Genomic DNA, 20,256 nt, shown 5'->3' on the forward strand with positions numbered 1-20,256 from the left:
TCTTCATGATGGATCGTCCCCTTAATCATTATATAGTTTCCTTCTTTGTCTTTTATGGTAGATTTTGTTTTAAAGTCTATTTTATCTGAGATTAGTATTGCCACTCCTACCAAGATGCTTCTTATCTCTTCTCCACACTTTCCAAATTTTTGACTGGTTGATATCATCTGGAGTCCATATATGGTAGGGCAGGTTAAGACCAAGTAGGATAGGGTATGATAGGGTAGAATAGGGAAAAATCATGGAGTACATAGAGAGATGAGGGTAGAATTTCATTTCATAAATACCATTAGGTAGTGAGTTAACCAATCAATGCTCAATTTCTGAAGTGGCCTTACAGTAAAATTCAGTGCTGAAATTCTTTTATAATGTTAGTGTTGGTGGATAAAATTAATCTAGACTGACTACACTCTACTAGGATTTGTTCTTTATAGGAGCCCAGATTTGACCTCTGGGACATCTCATTAAGCACCTTAAAAAGATTTGTAAGTTAATAGATATCATTGACATGTTGGTTTGGTTTTTAGTGATGTAGCCTATAAAAGGAAATGTTGGCTTAGAAACCAATGACAAAATGAAACAACCCCTGGAATACCCAGTAAGGGACTGGCCACAGGGGCAGAACAGCAGTAGCTATAGCCCTGGTTATAGAGAGACTTTCTCACAGGTTTTTACTACCAGATTATCAACGTAGCAATATGTACTATGAGGAAAGAAGGCTGACCGTCGTAGAGTCCAGAGATGGATATAGCTGCTCTATGTGGTTATTGCATGGCCAGAGATGTCCACATTAGCATTTTGTTTCGTATCTTCCTGCTAGTTGAAGTAGAAAACGGCTCTATGTTGTTTTGATGTTGTTTCTGATTTCTAGGCAAGGTCCCAAATGGTAAACTCAATACTCTTGAAATATATAGAATGCAAACCATGTTGTAAACATCCAGCAAAGCCATTTTACTATTTCTCTGTTCCTACAGAAACTCAACATATTGCATGAAGGTGTCAATGTCCTTGACTGTGGCAGAATATGAATCAGGCCTGTGCTACAATAGCAGGATCCGCTATTTAGAAAAATCCGAAGTCACTAAAAGAAAGGAGATCTCCTGCCCAGACATGGATGATTTTAAAAAGTCCAATCAGGAGCCTGACGTTGTGTGGTACAAGGTAACTGCATGCTGTCAAATCATTTTTTTCCCTCAGTCAATACTTGGGGGATAGGGAAAGAGGGAGGTCTTATTTCTAGTTTTTTCTATTAGAAATTTCATTCAAAAGAATCAACAGATCCACAACTAAATCATTCAGAGCTTTGACTTCTGTATACCACTGGTTTTCATGCATTTCCATCAGCAGGTGTCAGAAGCAATCCCGCCTAATCCAACTGCTAAAAATAAATAAAATCTCCCTCCACCCCAACTCATGAGAACAAATGGGAAGAAGGGTGAAGATTTACATAAGACATGAGAGAAATAATTTGGGGATGTAAAATTATCATTTACTGATAGGAATGGAGACCTACCATTACAAGTAGTAGTACTTGCAAAGAATGACAACCGTTACGGTGATCTGTGCTGTGAGAGCCACTGCAGTAAATGTAGAGGAGAGAAATGGGCCCAGTGCAGGATATGTGAACACTGCTTAGGTTAATTTTAGCTGGAAATAAGCCCCATTCAAAGGTTGAACAGAAGAGAGTTGCATTAAGGGACTAATTACAGAGGCATGAGCAGGGTTAAGGGAACCAACAAGGGAGGTGTTAGTTAGCAGCCCTAGACCTGCAGTGGCAGGGGAAGGAGCAGTGTCCCTGGAACCTGGCAAGAGTGAAGGTGGCCTGTCAAGAGCAGGGTGCTGTCAAGAACGATGGCCTTAGAGGAAAAAAACTACCATTGAACTCTGGAAGATAGGGAGAGAGTGGGTGGGATAGATACCCTAACCCATCTTAACTGTTGCCTTCCAATCTCCTGCTCGTGCCTCCCCTCAACCCTTTGGTCAAACTCAAACAGAAGCCAGAGGCAAAAAAAGACCAGATGATAGAAATCAATAGTGTTCAGCTTCCCTGGGATAGGGGAGGGCAGAAAAGGGTGGACAATGGATCTAGGCAAGGAAACAGAGAATAAACACAAACCTTCCAGCTATGATATTCTGGCTGCTACCCTGGAGCCTCATGGTCCTATAGGAGCACCTGCCTGGCAGTTTTGAGCCACAGCTGTACAGTTTTATACGTGATGGCCGGAGGTGACCAAGGAGGCTTTCTGCACAGGTGCTGTGTGCATTGTTGGACACGAACACCTGTCAGAAAAGGTGGAGCAGGTTACTTGTATAGGACCTGACCGAACCACGGTTCCCAGGGAAGTCTAATCTATAACTCCCACAGCTGTCGTGTGCTTTTTCCAATCTGGAAGCCTCTCCATCTCCACACTTAGGGGAAATTCGCCAATAGCCACCAAAGGCATATTCTGAACTAAGACATCCAAATCTCTAGGTGAATTGGCCCCTCCCCCCTTTTTTTTCTTAACGAAGACAATATTGTGACAAAAAAGGGGCAGGATGTTCATTATGCACAAACACAGGATATGCATAATTTAATTTAGTGGGACCCTTCATGCTATCATCAACCTCATTAGTATTTATTAAGGAATTGCTATGTGCCGTTCACTGTGCTGAAGTTTGTTCTATACTTTATCTCATGTAAGTCTCAGTGTAACTCTGAGAGATGGGTGCTGTTATCCTTATTTGACGGTGAAAAAACTGAGGCTTAGAAAAACTTAGAAAATTGTCCGAAGTCTCACAGCCAGTAAAGCCAGGTTTTGAATTCAAGATAGCCTGACTCTAGAGTCCGTTTTCTTAATCACTATCCTCCCCTGCAGTGTGCTAAACCCAGCCATGATCCCAGACACTTCTTTAAGATGCAGCACTGGAATAGAGGAGCCACACAAAAGTCAGAGTAAGGGGGTTTTATTTCAATTTATAGTTGAGAAAACTAAGGATCAGAAAGGGCAAGTCAACCTACCAAAGAGTTAGAAGGGAGGGGTAAAATCCAGCTCATGAGCCTCCTCTTACAGTGTTCCTTCTACTATCTCATCTTATCTTTCTGGTAAATTCTTTCTTATTCTCTCCTGACATCTCTAGACATCACTGTCATCATTATATACCAAAGCAGTTTATCCCTGGGGAAATACTAACCCTCATTCTTTCTTGAAATGGACCAACAGCAGTGCAGCAAAAGGGTTTTCCAGCTCTGCCTGAATAATAATAATTAATATTTCTATAACAGTTTACAACTGATAAGTAATAATCATGACAGTAACTAACATTTATTGGGTACTTACTATATACCAGTCTCTGTTTTAAGTGCTTGGAGAGTTAAATCAATCATTAGAACTACCATATGAGGTGGGTATTATTATTATTTCCATTTTATAGAAGTGACTAGAGACTCAGAGAAGTTAAGCAACTGAGCACAAGTCACACAGTTAGTAAGTGATTCAAACATTAGCAGTTTGGCTACTGGGCCCACACTCTTAGTCACTACATCATACTAATAGATCATGATAAGTAAAGAGAACCAAAAGTTAAAGAACCCCTGAAGCTCACAAATGCTTTGCTAATTCTCACTTCTCATACAAAGTTTGAGATAAATCCCTGGAAAAAAAAAATATTGATGTATTGGTAGAATATTTTCTTTTCCAGTCAATAGATGATCATCTGCCATGCCCACTTTGCAGCCTGGGCCTTCTCTACCAGTGATTTTGCTATGGTTCCACAATGCAAGGGGGAGTACACACTTGCTCAGAGTTCATTCTGGTGCACACGGAAAGGTAGAAATGTATAATGGTTTATATCTAGTGTTTTCACAGTGGAAAGTATGTGTATTGCATGATCCTTTTTCCAGTAATCTTTTCAAATTTATGTAATCTTTGACTGACTTCCATCCATCTCTGCCGTTTACTTCCTCTTTAGTAATTTTGTATCTGTCTCACCTGTTTTGGGTTTTACATCCTGTCTGAAAAATGTTATGGTAGGCCTCTGACGACTGTCATTCCATGCCTGTGTGTAGTCACTGCTGGATAGAAAGGTACGGCTGGATCAGGTGGCATGGGACATGTTCATAAAGATGGCTGAGTAAGCCAATTCTGTTGGTCCTTGGAATGCAAGGGATGTGAGGAAGGGAACTGTTCCTCCTCTATCTGAATTCCATCAGTTAGCCAAAGGAGGTGAGGAGAGGGGCTACACTTTTAACAGTTCCTCCTGACACTGTACAAAGGGGGCGTTAGATATTATAGCAGAATATTCAATCATGATAGTATTTTTAGAAACATTTTAGAAATGAGAGATAAAGATTCTTTTCTGTGTTGACCTAAGAAAAACACTGTAACATCCTCATTTTTCACTGAGCACCCATAAGAGTTTAGAGTCCTTTTATCCTATTTCTAAGCCAGACACCTGCCTAACTTCAATAGGACATCAGCAACGAACACAAATACACATTTTACAGTAAAGCACTCATTGATGTAATTTGTTACCTCAGTTGGTAAAAGCCCAGCGTTAATGAGGTCTAGTTTGAATCCTATTTTTCTTGCCACAACTTTCTAAATTTCAGTTGTCTGCCATGGGTTATAGATGGGTTGGGGCATGCTGTATGGTTCAATGCAAATTCATTCATTGGTTTGTACAACTGTTCATTTATTTAACACATATATATTGGGTGCCTACCATGCGCTAGGCACCATGCTAAGAAGTTGGGATAGTGACATGACCACAATAAATACATTTCCATCTTCTTATGGAGGGAGACAGATAAATAAACAGCTTATTCTCAATACTCTAGGAAGGAGCTACATAAATTAAAACATCTAAAGAACAAGTCCTACTTTTAATTACCATCGTCTTTGTATTAAGTATAGGGCAGCAGACATACTTCTGTTTTTAACCATAGATAGACATAAGTGTCTTTGCAAAGGAAACCTTCAAAACGAAATAAGATCAGTTAATATTTGCATGGTACATAATAGTCAACAGCAATCTTTCCCAAATCTTTTCATATTATAGCACACATAGAAATGATAATATTGCACAGTGAGGTGAGTGAATAGTCTGCTCTGAGAGCTTTGACTGCTTTCCAGTCCCCACCTGACTTATTTAGGGCTGAGCAGAAGGAGATCAATATGTCTCTATACCCATAACCTTCCCAGAGCACCCCAGGGTACTGTGGCCCACCTATTTGGAAGCTCTGATGTACATATCCTTAAAATTTTTCTTATAATTCTTACTTAAAAATGACTGAGAAAGCCAATCCTGGTTGTCCTCACATTGCAAGGGTTATATGGAAGTGGGCTTATCTCCCCTAAAATCTATCAGCTAGCAAAAGGAGGTGAGGCCACTTATGGTGGCCATTGTCATCATCTTTTCACAGATGAGGAAACTAAAATAACTTACAGAGGGTCACTTAGCTAACAGTGGCCAACTGGGTGTTCAAACCCTGAACTCCTGTCTTCTAATAAATGTTCTTCTAATAACACCACTCTGATTGCTCTGCTAAATATGTATCTTATGTACTTACAATACACTTGCATTACTGATGCAAACTGAATGCTCTCTCAAAGTTGTTACTTTGGAAATAGTTCCTGAAATCCTCCATAAGGATTCCTTAATGACTCAAGGTGTCCAAAGGGACTCTAGTGGACCAAAAAAGACAGATTTTTCTCAAGATCAAGCTGGAACTAAGTAGAAAGAATTATAATGTAACGATTGTGAGGATGGCGCAGGACTGGGCAGTGTTTCATTCTGTTGTACACAAAGTCACTATGAATCAGAACCGACTTCAGGGCACCTAACAACAACAACAACAACAAGGGATCTTAGAGCCCATCTAGCACAACTCATTCGTCTTACACATGAAGAAACTGAAACCCAAAGAGAGAAGTTTAATGAAGCCCATTTCCCCCTTTCTCTTTTTTTTTTATTGTGGCAAATATATACATAACAAAACATTTTCTAATTCAACAATTTTTACATGTATAATTCTGTGACATTGATTACGTTCATCATGTTGTGCCACCATCACCACTATCCTTTTCCGAAGTATTCTACCACCATTAACAGAAGCTCAGTGGCCCTTAAGCAATGACTCCTCCTTTCCCTTTACCTCTTACCCCTGGTAACCACTAACAAACTTTGATCTCTATACATTTGCCTATTTCCTATAAGTGGGGTCATACAATATTTGTTCTTTTGTGTCCGACTTATTTCGCTCAGCATAACGTTTTCAAGGTTCATTCATTTTGTAACATGTATCAGGACTTCGTTTCTCCTTCTGGCTGAGTAGTATCTTAGTCATCTTTAGGTAAAAATTATATAACAAAGTAGTATGCCATTGTATGTATATGTTGCATTTTGTTTATCCACTCATCTGTTGATGGCCATTTCGGTTGTTTCTACCTTTTGGCTATTGTGAATAGCGCTGCAACAAACATTGGTGTACAAGTCTCTGTTCGCGTTCCTACTTTCAGTTGTTTTGAGTATATACCTAGGATTGGGATTGTTGGGTCACAGGGTAATTCTATGTTCAACTTTTTGAGGAATTCCTCATTGTTTCTTGACATTTACTGAGTTTTACAAAAGGGTCTGAAACCATCCAAAAGAAGTAAATATATGTTATCTATACATATATATATCTAAGAACTATGACCATATTGATAAAGTAAACAATATAAACCAAACCCTTTGCCGTCAAGTCGATTCTGACTCATAGTGACCCTATAGGACAGAGTAGAACTGCCCCAAAGGGTTTGCCAGGAGCGGCTGGTGGATTGGAACTGCTGACCTTTTTGTTAGCAGCCGAGCTCTTAACCACTGTACCACCAGGGCTCCAGTAAACAATATAGAGGAGTATAAAGTCAGTTGTCTTCTCCTTTCTCACTCCATTTTAACCATCTAAGGTCATTAATGTTACCTGTTTGTTATATCCTTCCACACTTTCCACCACGCTAACACTATATGTTAAAATATATATCTATATATTATATCCATATACACATATACACATATATCTTCTCTTGTCTTTTTTTAATAAAAATGGAAACATACTATACATATCATTTGTCAGCATTCCCCATCACACATATACTTACCATGAACATCCTCCTATGTCAATAATATAATTCATTTTTTTGATAGCTGCATAATAGCTAATAGGGTGGAAATATCTTATTTTATTCAACCATTCTCCTACTGATGGATATTCATGTTTCTTTCTAGTTTTTTATAATCGCAATGTTGCAGGAAACATCCTTGTAAACATACATATATCCTTACATCCATGATGTACAAGACAGGAATACTCTGTCACTATTTTATTCAATATTGTATTGGAGGTTCTAGCTGATGCGATAAAAAATTAAATGAAATGTGCTATATAAATATTAATTTTCAGATATAATTGAATACTTAGAAAACCCAAGAGACTCAACAACAACAACAACAAAATAGAACTAATGAGAGAATTCGGTTAAGGGAGCTTAATAAAAATATACAAAAAATTCAATAGCTTTTGTTTTTGCTAGCAATAATCAGTTAAACATGTAAAAGGAAAAAATAAAACTGTCCCATTTGCATTGATGGCAATCTATAAAACGCTTTGGAATACACCTAACAAGGATGGGAAGAGACTTATATAAAATATAATTTTACCAAAGGACATAAAATATGATCTAAATTAATAGAGACTCAGAACATGTTTCTTCATGGGAAGACCTCATAGAATAAAAAAGTCAATCTTTCCTAGCCAAATTCATATAAATATTTAATGCATTTTGCTAAAACATTAGTTTTTTGGAACTGGACAAAATGATTATAAAATTCCTATGGATTAATGAATGTGCCAGAATTGCCAAGAAAATATTGGGGAAAAACATTCCTGAGAGGGAACTTAGTCTACCATGTATAAACAATTACACAAGGCAACAGTACTAAAATAGTTAAGTTTAGGAAATGATGAATATATCAGTAGAATAGAAGAGAGAAGCCAGAAACAGATAAAAAAAATATGTACATGAGAACTTAGTATATGATAAAGGTAACATTTCATTTTAACGGTTGTGGAGGGGAGATAATGACTTATTAAAATATGGGTGGATGTAATTGACTATCCACTTGGAAAAAAAATAATTGATCTCTGACTCATACTACATTTAAGAAAAATTCCAGATGGATTGTAAGGAGTCAATTTCATCTTCAAAAATAATAGTTTAGAAATGGCCATTTCTAAATGCCATCACTCATTTCGATGAGTTAAGCTTTCAAGGATATGAGCTGTACATTGATTTATCTTGCTATACATTCTGACAGTTTTCTTAAAGGGGGGAAAAGGTCATTGGAGACCTCATAATGCCACAGTCCAAATGACCAATACATCCTTGCTAAAAAAAAAAAAAATATATATATATATATATAGACATATATGTTTGCCAAAATGCTTTGGGATTTTGAATCTCTTTTGGAAACATAGTAAAATTAATCAGTGCCTTACTTGTAACCATGAAATTATATTCCATTATTGAATTGTTTTATTTTATCGGTGGAATATTTAAAGATGCTTTTGTCTAGAAGAAATGAGATGCAAAGCCCATAGTTTCAGTTTGGTGTGCCCTGAAACCACAGTCATAACACTAGATTTAAGATCCATTTGTCATTGTTTTTGTTCATAGATATGGCATTAGAAGTGGAGGAGGGATTCTTTACTGAGTGTAAATGAGAAAAAAGGTGGGTTAATGTAGGAGGAATGGGTATGTAATAGACGTAAGAAGCACTGGGATTTGAGTCTGGGTACCTCGATTCTGGTCACCGTTCTGCCATTAACGTGGATAAGCAGTTGGATCTCACTGGACCTCAGTTTCCTCACAAATAAAACAGATGTATCTGCCATGTATCTTAGACATGTTATAAAAATTTAATGACTAAAGTCCTTACTTGATATTAGCTGCTACTGTAGGAAGAGAAAAGTTTATGGAAGCTAGAAATATAGTTATCTAAGACATCTCAGACTCTAATTGAGAATTTAGGGTTGAGTATTTTCTTTTAAGCCATGTTATTCAGTATAATTTACAAATAGTAAAATTCATCCTTTTTATGTGTACAGTTTGATGTGCTTTTGACAAATGTATACATCTCAATCAAGATATAGACTATTTCCATCACTCCAAGTTTCTCCACACCCCTTTATAGTCAATTCCTTCCTCCCACTCCCAGTCCTTGGTGAAAACCCATCTGTTTTCTGTTTCTATAGTTTTGCATTTTCCAGAATGTCATATAAATGGAATAACATACTATGTAGCCTTTTGTGTTTGGCTTCTTTCACTTAGCGCAATGCATTTGAGATTCATCTATACTCTGATACATAACAGTAGTGCATTTTTATTTTTTATTGTGGTAAATATATATGTAACAAAACATTGGACATTTCAACAATCTTCACATGTACAGTAAGTATTCCAGTATTCCACTATATAGATGTACTACTGTTGATCTAACCATTCACTAGTTGATGACCATTTGAGTTGCTGCCAATTTTTGGTGATTAGGAATAAAGCTGTTATAAAGTTGGGTTTTGACTGTACAATTTCTTGATTTATCAACTTGATTTTTGTCAACTTTTGTAATCTTCTTTCAACGTGGATGCTTTTTCCAAATTTAACAGTAGTTTGCTGTTGACTTTTTCCCCCAAACAGTTGTAAGAATCCAGGCTTAGAAGAGACTTCAGTATATCTTTAATGATATCTAAGGGATAAAAAGAGATCAGAGCAATTTAAAGCCTCTTAAGCAGTGTCCCTTTCTATAGTCTGACTACCTTCTATAGATCCACCAGAATGATCTTTTGGAAATGCATATCTGATCATAGGATGCCACTATTTAAAGCACTCCAGTGATTCCATAAAACCAGTTAGATAATAGTTCCTTTTTATTGAGTTTTTACAGGGCCTGACGTTGTGCCAAGCATATTCATGCATTATCTAATTCAATTCTCACAACAGCCCAATGAGGTAGATTACACAGTGGCAGAGCTGGGATTTGAACCCTGGCAGTACATAAATATCTTAGGATGGAATTTGAGGCTTTTCATATATGGCCCCAGCCTACTTAGTGCGACTCTCAACTGAACAAAACTATTTGTAATTTTATGTCCACTCCATGCTTTTTCACACCTGGCTGCTTCCAAATAGGGAGTTCCTTCTGGTTGTTCCCTCTGTCTGATATGTCATACCTCTCATCTGACTGCCTAATTTCTATATATTGTCCAAAACTCTCCTCTGACGTTAATAGTAGCCAATCTGCACACCCGACCTTCTGTCCATGCCCAGCCTGCTGTAATACTTGGATGACCCAGCATTAGAATTATAATTTTGGATTAAGGCATTGCCTCCTGACTCCCATAGAAGTGTGAGTCACATTTAACCCCAGACAGTTGTTAACATATCATAATAGATGTGTGTATTAGCTGAAAGCAGAGTACTGAGGGTAATAACAGTAATAGAATAATAATTAATATTTGTTGAGTGATTTCCTCTGTTGCAGGTAATTTACATGCATTACCTCATTTCTTCCTATAATTACTCCAATTGATAAATGTTATTATCATCACCTGTTTTTTACAGATGATGCAACTGAAGATTAGATTAAGTAGTGTGCTCAAGAACATACAACTTAGAATCCCAGTCCAAATGCCTGAGTCTAGAACTTACGTTTTCAACCACTGTGTGCTACCAACTTCAGCATTAGAATTGTAAAAATAGAAAGGTTGAGAAATAGAGCTAGAGAGAGGAAAGGCTCCCTGGAATGGGTTGTCCTAGGAGTTTAGAGTAGAGATAGGGCTGAAAAGGGCAAGGTTGACACCCTATTCATAATTGTGCTCCTAACCATCTCTTCCATCTTTAGACTGAAAAAAGTTCAGGTTCCCTACAGACTGTTAGACAGATGTCTGGATGTTCTATGGGACAGTCAAGTCTCCTGGGGAAAGGAGAGCGACTTGGGTGTAAGGGAGTTGAAGTTGGGTGTTGGAACAAAGGTGCTTTGAGGAACAAAGGTTACATGATTGGCTCATGGTTGTACAGCTGTTTAATGGCTGAAACTCAAAATCAGAAGAAATATTTAAATCAATCTTCCTGATATTCTGGCCATGAAAAATGTGCCATGTGCTTTGAATAGCACTAAAGTAACCACAGCCACCAAACTGATTAGAAAGCACCTGCAGATATGATGATGATATCTTAAAAGTGGACCTTGAATACAGTGATGAATATTTCAAGGTGGAGACTCCCGGATCTCAATGTGGCTGGCATCAGGTTCACTTTGCAGGGCTTGGGCCAACAGATATCTCTGTTGTGCATTCCAGGCTCCCATCCCAGCAACTGCTGACAAGTGACATCTGCCACACAGGGCAGCTGGGAGGGGAGAAAGGAAGCTGGGCTTTAAGGGCTGCCATTGTGTTGACTGAGCAAGGATGTCCCACAACAAACTGTTTTGGTGAGGCAATAGCCAGGCCATGAACTGGAGCTGCTTGTTGAACTTTAATTTAAGCACCTCCAGTGAGACTGGCTCTCAGCAAAACCTTCAAGTTGATGAAGTTAATTGTAATATCCCCAGGGACATTAAATAATAGGGAAATTGTACATTGAGGTCAGTGTTAGAGGTCTGCTCTTTGAGGCTTTGGTGGTTTGTCTTTGACTCGGATAAACAACCAGCTTGAGACTTGACCTATGTGTTTCAAACTCCTTTGGCTAACAGGCTGTCAGAATTAAATGAACAGGTCTAGGTCAGTGAGGTCTGGCAATGCTGCCTGTCCACTAGGAATGAGGTGATAGGAAGAGTCGAGGCAGGAAGGGAGCAGTGACAACAGCAAGCCAAGCAGCTATTAGCTTAGGGATGAAACACTGAAACTATGTCAGAAGCCTGGATGACTTTAGAGATTTCATACAGACACCCAGACATGGAAAGGAAAGCCAAGGAGGTGATCTCGTGAAGGGCAACTTAATGGGGGCAAGATGGTCATCTATATGGAAAGACGAGAAGGGTGGTTTAAAGGCTCTTCTGACCAAAAAAGTAGCTCCTCTGTACTGGGGTTGCCTCTTCAGAGCTATATGTTTTCAGTGGATTAAAGTATTATGTTGCTGGGGTGGGGGGTAGTTAACCCATTAGTGAAGATTTTCTTTAATTTGATTAGTCCATTACCACCAATTTTCACCAAGCAGAGCAGGAGGTTCTGAGGAAACAGTATTCAGGATAGGGAAAATTTCAGGAATGTGAAACATTCTCTATGCTAAACGACCACTATATATAGTGCTGTCCAACAGGAGTGTGGAGCCCTGGTGACACAATGGTTAAGAGCTCAGCCGCTAACCAAAAGGTCAGCAGTTTGAATCCACCAGCTACTCCTTGGAAATGCTATGGGGCAGTTCTGCTCTGTACTGTAGGGTCGCTATGAGTCGGAATCGACTCGACGGCAACACGTTTGGTTTTTGGTTTTTCACAGGAATGTAGTAAATAAACCCTGCAATCCTCTGAGTTATGACTACTCACATGATAGTTACTATTATCTTCATACTGCAAATTAGGAAACAGACACCTAGAGAAGTTAAGCAAACTTGCCCAAGATCACAGACTTGACTGAACCTCAGATGTGAACATAGTTGTCTTGCTCTAAAGCCAGTTTGCCCTTCATCTATACTATATTACCTCCCAAAGAGGGGAGGTGACCTGAAGACAATGTGTTCCTATGTCATAGTTTTCCAAAAAAATCTTTACTGAGTACAAAGAATCCTTTACTAGGCTAGATGGCAACTTGGAAAGCATGTGGGATTATCTAGATCTATTCAAAGAACCTATAAACATACCAGGCTGTTCTTCATCAGGAGTATTTTCTAATTCCTATTACTCTTTGGTTTTTACTTCCTGGCTGGGGGGCGGGGGCGGCGTCAAAGCAGTAAGCAGAGAAAAAGAAAATGTTTAGAACTAATTGCATATCAGGGCTTTAAACCATTTTGTTTCCCTTAGAACCCCTGCTGAGAATGTGCATTTCTAACAGGTTCCCAGGAAGTTATACATAAGAATCGCCTGGGGAACTTGTTAAAATGTAGATTCTGATTCAGTATATCTGGAGTGGAAATGCAAATTCTCAGCAGGGGTTGGAACCTGAAGGAAACTGGTTCAAAGCCCTGCTGCTTATGGACTTTCCCCAAAATGACAATAGAAAACGCCACCATTTGTCTTTGAATCAAATGAGTGTGTGGGATCATTTGCCACCCCCACCACCACTATTTGAAAGCGCAGCAGCTCAGTTTTCAGTTTCCTTTCCCTTCAAAATGCCCAGAGGGACCATATTTTTGTTTAATGACCTTCAGAATGATTCTTTAGAAATCTGAGGCTATCAGAATTGGAAGCAATGCGAAAATAATTGTGGATTATTATTGTATGACGGCAGTGGCAGCTGGCCTAGGCTTTTTTCTCTCAGTTCAGACTTTCTTCTTCATTTTCCCAGAAACCTTATATCCCAAGGTTTAACTCAGAAGCAAATCTCATATAGGTGATAAACTTTGCCAGACATGGTATGTAATATAATTTCAGACAGACCCTTAACTATTCTTCAGAAGGACCCTAGGGTTTGTGGCAGCCTTATATCTAGATACCCTGGATAGTATTACTTTTATTTACTCTCGGACAATGTGTGTGGGTGGTTGTATTGGACATAAAGCAAGCATATCTGTTAAATATTATACCTGTGAACTTAAGTGCCAGTTTTTGTGTTTTGTTGTCCAAACTGCTGCTAACATAAAAGAAAAAAAAAATTGTTACAGTGAAAAACTAATAAATGAGGGCACTCACTCTCCTGAGTCATTTTACACACACACACATACACACACAAATGCTCAGAGCTGGGGAACTGAGAGTCAGCATGGATTCTACTTTTAGGCGAGGTTCAGGATGTGTATGTGTGAGGGAGTGGAGAAGAGGCAGATGCAAATGTAGTATGCACCATCCATGGTGGGGAAGGTGGAAAGTGCTCTCAACTACTATTTACATCATCTGCCTCATGATTGATTTCTTTTATTGCCTCAACTGACAGACTAAGAATTTAGATGACAAAACTTTTTGCCTTGATTAATCAGCACTCCCTTGCAGCTAACCCCTATGCCTCTACTGATGTTTGTACAGCATTTGGTCCCCACTTTGGCTGGACATTTGGGGTGAGTGGTAGATTTCCTGGGATAATACCTAAAATGTAGCTTGAGAAAATTCCCAAAAGGCAAAACGACTTGGCTGAATATTCTTAGATACTTCCCCGAAAAACCAAACCCGTTGTCACTGAGTCGATTTCGATTCATAGTGGCCCTATAGGACAGAGTGGAACTGCCCCATAGGGTTTCCAAGGCCGTAATCTTTACGGAAGCAGACTGCCACATCTTTCTTCTGAGTCGCAACTGATAGGTTCAAACTGCTGACCTTTTGGTTAGCAGCCAAGCGCTTAACCACTGTGCCTCCAGGGATCCCTTCTTAGCTATTCCTATATCCTTGTCACTCTCTGGATAAGTGTTAAATATTCCATTCTAAAGAAATTCAATCCTGGTAGCAAGATTCTCTCACGTTCCTATCAGGAGAGCAGGAAAATTGGCTTCAACATCCAAATCTTATTCTCTGGTCATATATTACTGAACTCAGAAAGTAAGTGGGTGATATCTCCATGCTGTTACTATAAAAAGTTTGCCTCATTTTACCTAGCTACGGCACAGTGGTTAAGATCTCAGCACTAATCAAAAGGTCGGCAGTTCAAATCCACCAGCAGCTCCTTGGAAACCCTATGGGGCAGGTCTGCTCTGTCGTTTAGGGTCACTATGAGTCAGAATTAACTCAATGGAAATTTTTTGTTTGTTTTATGTTTTTAGAGAACTCCTTAGGTCTAATTTTCTAGACACTATTACCTCTTCCCTCCCCACCCCCCACACACAATTAAATGGCTCTCTTGACTATGAGGAAGGAGTCTCTGGAGGAAGTATTAGGTTTTTTTTTTTTTTCTATAAGGAGTAATTAATGAAATCATTGTAGACTTGTTACTAATGTAAAAGCCTATTATGAATGTTTAATAATCCCCAGACCTCCCCTGGAGTCTACTATGTGGCAAAATGAACACTACCCTCTAAGGACTCTAAGGAAATAGCTCTGGCAAGTAGAAAGAACCAGGGCATTATAATAATATTTAGTGACTTTTTAGTTTCTTCTATGCCTCCCTTGCATTTGGGGGACTTGTATGCTTTTCTATTTTTTTCATTTTTGTAGAATGCCTTTAAAGGGCATTTTAGGGTCAGGCTTTTTAAAGTGGCTTTTAGTGTGATAGTTGTTATGTTTGAGTTGGACACAATAAGACACATTTGTGATGTTGCCTGGTCATTGACTTATTAGTTATATATTTTGAAAATTAAAGAACAGAGCATAAAAAAGTGAAAGTACTAACTTGCCAGTACTAAGACTTAATGATGTGGATTTTTTTCTTACTTGCAACTATTTTCTCTGTAGGAATGCGAGCCAAAAATGTGGAGAAGCATAATAATACAGAAAGGAAATGCTCTTCTAATCCAGGAAGTTCAAGAAGAAGATGGAGGAAATTATACTTGTGAACTTAAGTATGAAGGAAAACTTGTAAGACGAACAACTGAATTGAAAGTTACAGGTAGGAATTGGTTCTACCAAATTATGGCAAATGAGATTTTAAATATAATTGAGTTTGGGAGGGAAGAGTTTCTTACAAAGAGCCAACTTGCTGTGAATTTAGAATTGGCTGCAAATCAAACAGTTGGGAAGCTCACTATTAATAAGTTGCACTGAGTAAAAACAATATGAACAATTATTTATGGAACAAGGGCCCAATTGCTGCATATCTGTCCTCTGCCTTTGTAAAAGGTTCTTAACTCTTCCAAGCATCATTCATTGCTATTAACCTTTTCAGAAAAGGTATACTGGAACCTCTCTAGAATATTAACTTAACCTGTGTGTGGAATCTCCTTGTAGTTGGAGGCTTCCTTAGAATGAAGTTCTGTTGGGCTTTTGGAATGATATAATCTTGGACTGCATCCAAAATATCATTTATACAAAATTCTTCATAAATGAGTGATGTTATTGTGAGCTTTAGCCTGGTGGCACAAATGGTTAGGCGCTTGGCTGCTAACCGAAAGGTTGGTGGTTAAACCCACCCAGTAGTTTTGCAAGAGAAAGACCTGGTGAGCTGATTCTGTAAAGATTACAGCCAAGAAAACACTATGGGGCAGTTCTACTCTGTCACATGGGGTCGCTAGGAGTTGAAGTTGACTCAACAGCACCCAACAACAACAACAAAGTGACTTTTAAAGGGAGCAACCCAAGACAGTAGTGCCCATCTTTATGTTTTAAATCTGAAGTAAAAGTGAAGTGTGGAAGAGATAAACTCAGGATATTCTTACCTGGCAGAGAATGTTAGAAAGTCTTTTCAGACACATAGGTCAGAACCAAATACCTTAAAAGGCCCTAAGAAACTGGATGACAAAAGTCTACCTGCTGTTGCTCCTGAGCAAATCTTGATTATTTTTTCTATTATCATACATGTCTTAGATGTATATGTATGTATGTGTGTGTGTGTGTGCACGCACGCGCGTGCACACACACACACACACACACGCCATCTAATGTTGACATCAACCAGCTGGTTAATTACAATATACTCTCACTAATGTTAGAAATATATATTTCTTTCTGTATTATTTTTGTTTATGCCTGACTGACCTTTCTGGGGTAGGGTTAACATTTGCTGAGCCTAGTTCATTGCTATAATCCATATATTTAAATTTTTTGATCCCTGACATTCAATTGTTTATTTTTGTCTATGACAGAATTCTGAACGCTAACGCAGGGAGTTCAAAACTATTTTATTAGAAATTAATATATATGCTTTAGTCCGCTCTTTATCCTAATACATGACAGTGTTACTTCTTAGTCTAAATTGGTAGAGTGCCTTCTGGGAAGGTGTAAATATTTTTTTTAATTAGAATTGCATGTTCTTTCCCCCATGCGCTTTAAAAATAACTACCATATTGGGCCAATCTCAACAAAAATCTGCTTTTGATTAGTCCCTGATTTCCTCAAAGTGCACCAGACTTCCCTGCCTCATTCATGGCAGAAGAGTCAATCATAGGCAATTACACATCATTAATGAGTGACCATGCACAAATCCTTGCAACATCATCCCTTTGACCACGATCACACAATCCTTATCATATGCTTGCAGAGCACTTTTATTTGGAAATCATCTACTAAAGTTGGTAATATTATAGTATTTGGCTTGGATTCTAAGTTGGACCTGAATAAAGTAAACATCAAACCTCTTTTACACTGGTTATGGTGACAATATATTTGCCTCTTTAGTTTCTTTTTAGATTCTGGAAACGCAGAACTAGAGCTACCTATTTTCTATATTTTATAAGACATTAATTTGCTTGTTCTAAACTTTTAGTCTAGTTGAACTATGATTTAAAATTCAAATTCTAAAAAAAAGACCAACTTACTGGTCTGACAGAGACTAGAGGGACCCCCAAGACTATGGCCTCCGGACACCCTGCTAACTCAGAACTGAAGCTACTCCGGAAGTCCACCTTTCAGCCAAAGATTAGACAGGCCTATAAAACAAACAATAGCACACGTGAGGAACATGCTTCTTAGTTCAGTCAAGCATATGAGACCAAATGGGCAACACCTGCCCAAAAGCAAAGACCAGAAGGCAGGAAGAGACAGGAATCCGGGACAAATGGACACGGGGAAACCGGGGTATAAACGGAAAGGGGGAGAGTACTGACACATTGCTGGGATTGCAACCAGTGTCACAAAACAATGTATATATAAATTTTTGAATGAGAAACTACTTTGAGTCTATAAACTTTCACCTAAAACACAATAGAAAAAAAAATTCATCTGAACTCTACCTTAGGAGAGGTTCTTAAACTAATGTGCATCAGAATCATGAGGAAGCACCCAACTAAAGTGAAGATGGGGCTCTTTAAATACAGATTCTCAGTCCCCTCCCTCAGATTCTAATCAACCAGTTAGTTAATTATAACATACTCTCACTACTGATAGGAATATATAGTTCCTCCTATATTATTTTGTTTATGTCTGGCTAACCTTTTTGGGGTAGGCTTAACATTTGCTGAGCAAAGTTCATTGCTATCACATCAGCAAGGCTGGAAATTTGCCTTTTTGTCCAGGTGATTCTGTTGCAGACAGTCCAAACATCATGCTTTGAGAAACACTGGAAGAGAGAATGGTGCAAAAAAAGTCAAAGTCAAAGGATTTATTTCTTTGTGAACAAGTTCGTTCACCCGCATAAGACAAAACAAAACAAAAAATAATTTACATGGGCCCCAAATTATTTTCCCTGAAGTCCTAAGAGCTATCATGAAAATGCAGGTCATTGGTCACAAGGGGAAAGCTGTCAAGACATTGTGTGGGTAAAGCAACCTCAACCATTGAAAACAGTCATTTATTCATATATCATTTGAATAAAAATTTACTGAGTACCTGTTTCATGCCAGACAATGAGCTGGGAGCTGGGAAAAATAATTCAAAACGTAGTCATGATTATCCTTAGGACAGAGGTCATCATTCATATAAAATAGTAAGTTCCTATGTATTCACACAGTTCAAACTTTCTGCTTGATGTAGAAACAATACGGCTTCTTGGTATGGAGGTTCAAGAGGTTGCTCTGGAATGTTTATTCTTATTTGTAATATTAAATCTTACATTGTGCTTTGTATGCTCTACATTGTAAAAGCAATTAACAAACGTTTGTTCTCTCGTAATTCAAAATATAAGGCTGAGATTATTTAAAGAGTAACCAACTCATACTTGTTTTGAGGTTAGCAATATGCGGGCATGGGATAAGAATTTTAACACAGGCAGTTCAAAAAATATTTTATGAGAAATTAATATATATGTGAATTAACATGTGAAATTGATAGAGTTGCCTAATTAAAAATTATGCAGATAGAGGTTCTTTAAGATTGTGTATTGCAAGTATGCAAGTTTTAAAAGATTGTCAAATTTTAAAAAGGTTATTTTCTGATGGTTCTTTTTCAATGTATAAATCTGAGAAGTATCTCTTCAGTAAAACAAATGTTCTTCTAAGGTATATAGGTGCTACCTGCTTTAAGAAGATCAGTTATAAAAAGATCCAGATACAGGTTTCCCCTGCTATCCAACTATCCAAAAGTACAGTGTTCCTATGAAACCTTTGCTAAGCTGAAATGGCATCAAGTGAAGAAGCAATTACCATTCATTTACATGGGAAAAATTTTTGAGGGTTCCCAGACCCAAAAAGTAACCTACCAAATCACACATAAAACCTAAAATAACACTAAACCAAAACCGTTGCCCTCAAGTTGATTCAGACTCATAGTGACTCCATAGGACAGAGTAGAACTGTCCTATAGGGTTTCCGAGGAGCAGCTGGTGGATTCGAACTGCTGACTTTTTTGGTTAGCAGCCAAGCTCTTAACCACTGTGCCACTAGGGCTCCATTAACGTATAGTAAAAGGAGGAATGATAACTAGAGGTAAAGCACAGATGCTCACAGATACAGTTCAAAGCTAGGGCAGCTTGATGCTGAGTATAGTTCCTGGGGAAGGAGCTTGGCCAGGTCAGAGACATCCCCTAACTGGGACAGAGGCCCTGAGGGCTGCCCCCTTTCAGGGTTAGGGCCACCACGTCCAAGTCACTGCCCTCCCCAGCTCATGCCTCTGAGAGTGTCCCACATGTCGGCTTTCCTGGAGGAATTGGGAGCCGCCCCCAAGGTGAGGGCAGAGGCCATGAGGCGCCTGGGAAGAAACCAGGAAGGAGGGGCTGAATCAGCTACTTCCCCCCACCCTCACTGGCACCTGGGATTGACGCCCTGGGAGAGAGGCCGATAGGTAGCAGGTGGGGGTGGGGGGGGTGGGCATTGGCCTCAGCTCCAGGTGCCTCCTCTGGGCTCCCTCTCCTAGGGGGAGAGGGCGGACACCAGCCCCCCACCTAGGGCCACACCACTCTTGCTGCTACTGGTAGCTGCTGGGGGTGGGGCGATGCCTCTTTAATGGCTCCATGCAAAACATTGTAGGCTTTTTTTGTAAAAGCGAAAATCCTCTTTGGATTTCTCCAGGTTAATGAAAACAGATATTAATGTAGTTCTTTCGTTAAAGTGAACTGGCGTAAAGCGAACTTTC

At 38.8% G+C, this 20,256-nt stretch overlaps 1 protein-coding gene across 1 annotated transcript in view; it reads left to right on the forward strand.

Annotated features, from left to right (window-relative positions):
• Window positions 1–20,256, forward strand: part of IL1RAPL2 (interleukin 1 receptor accessory protein like 2) — a 1,202,505-nt gene that overhangs the window by 611,458 nt on the left and 570,791 nt on the right. Inside the window, exons 3-4 of the mRNA XM_004388912.1 lie at window positions 975–1,161; window positions 15,550–15,703. Of these exons, the coding sequence (XP_004388969.1) occupies window positions 975–1,161; window positions 15,550–15,703 (341 nt within the window). The remainder of the gene's footprint in view (window positions 1–974; window positions 1,162–15,549; window positions 15,704–20,256) is intronic.

The sequence above is a fragment of the Trichechus manatus genome, unplaced genomic scaffold (genome assembly GCF_000243295.1).
Source record: "Trichechus manatus latirostris isolate Lorelei unplaced genomic scaffold, TriManLat1.0 scaffold00221, whole genome shotgun sequence".
NCBI classification, from domain to species: Eukaryota; Metazoa; Chordata; class Mammalia; order Sirenia; family Trichechidae; genus Trichechus; species Trichechus manatus.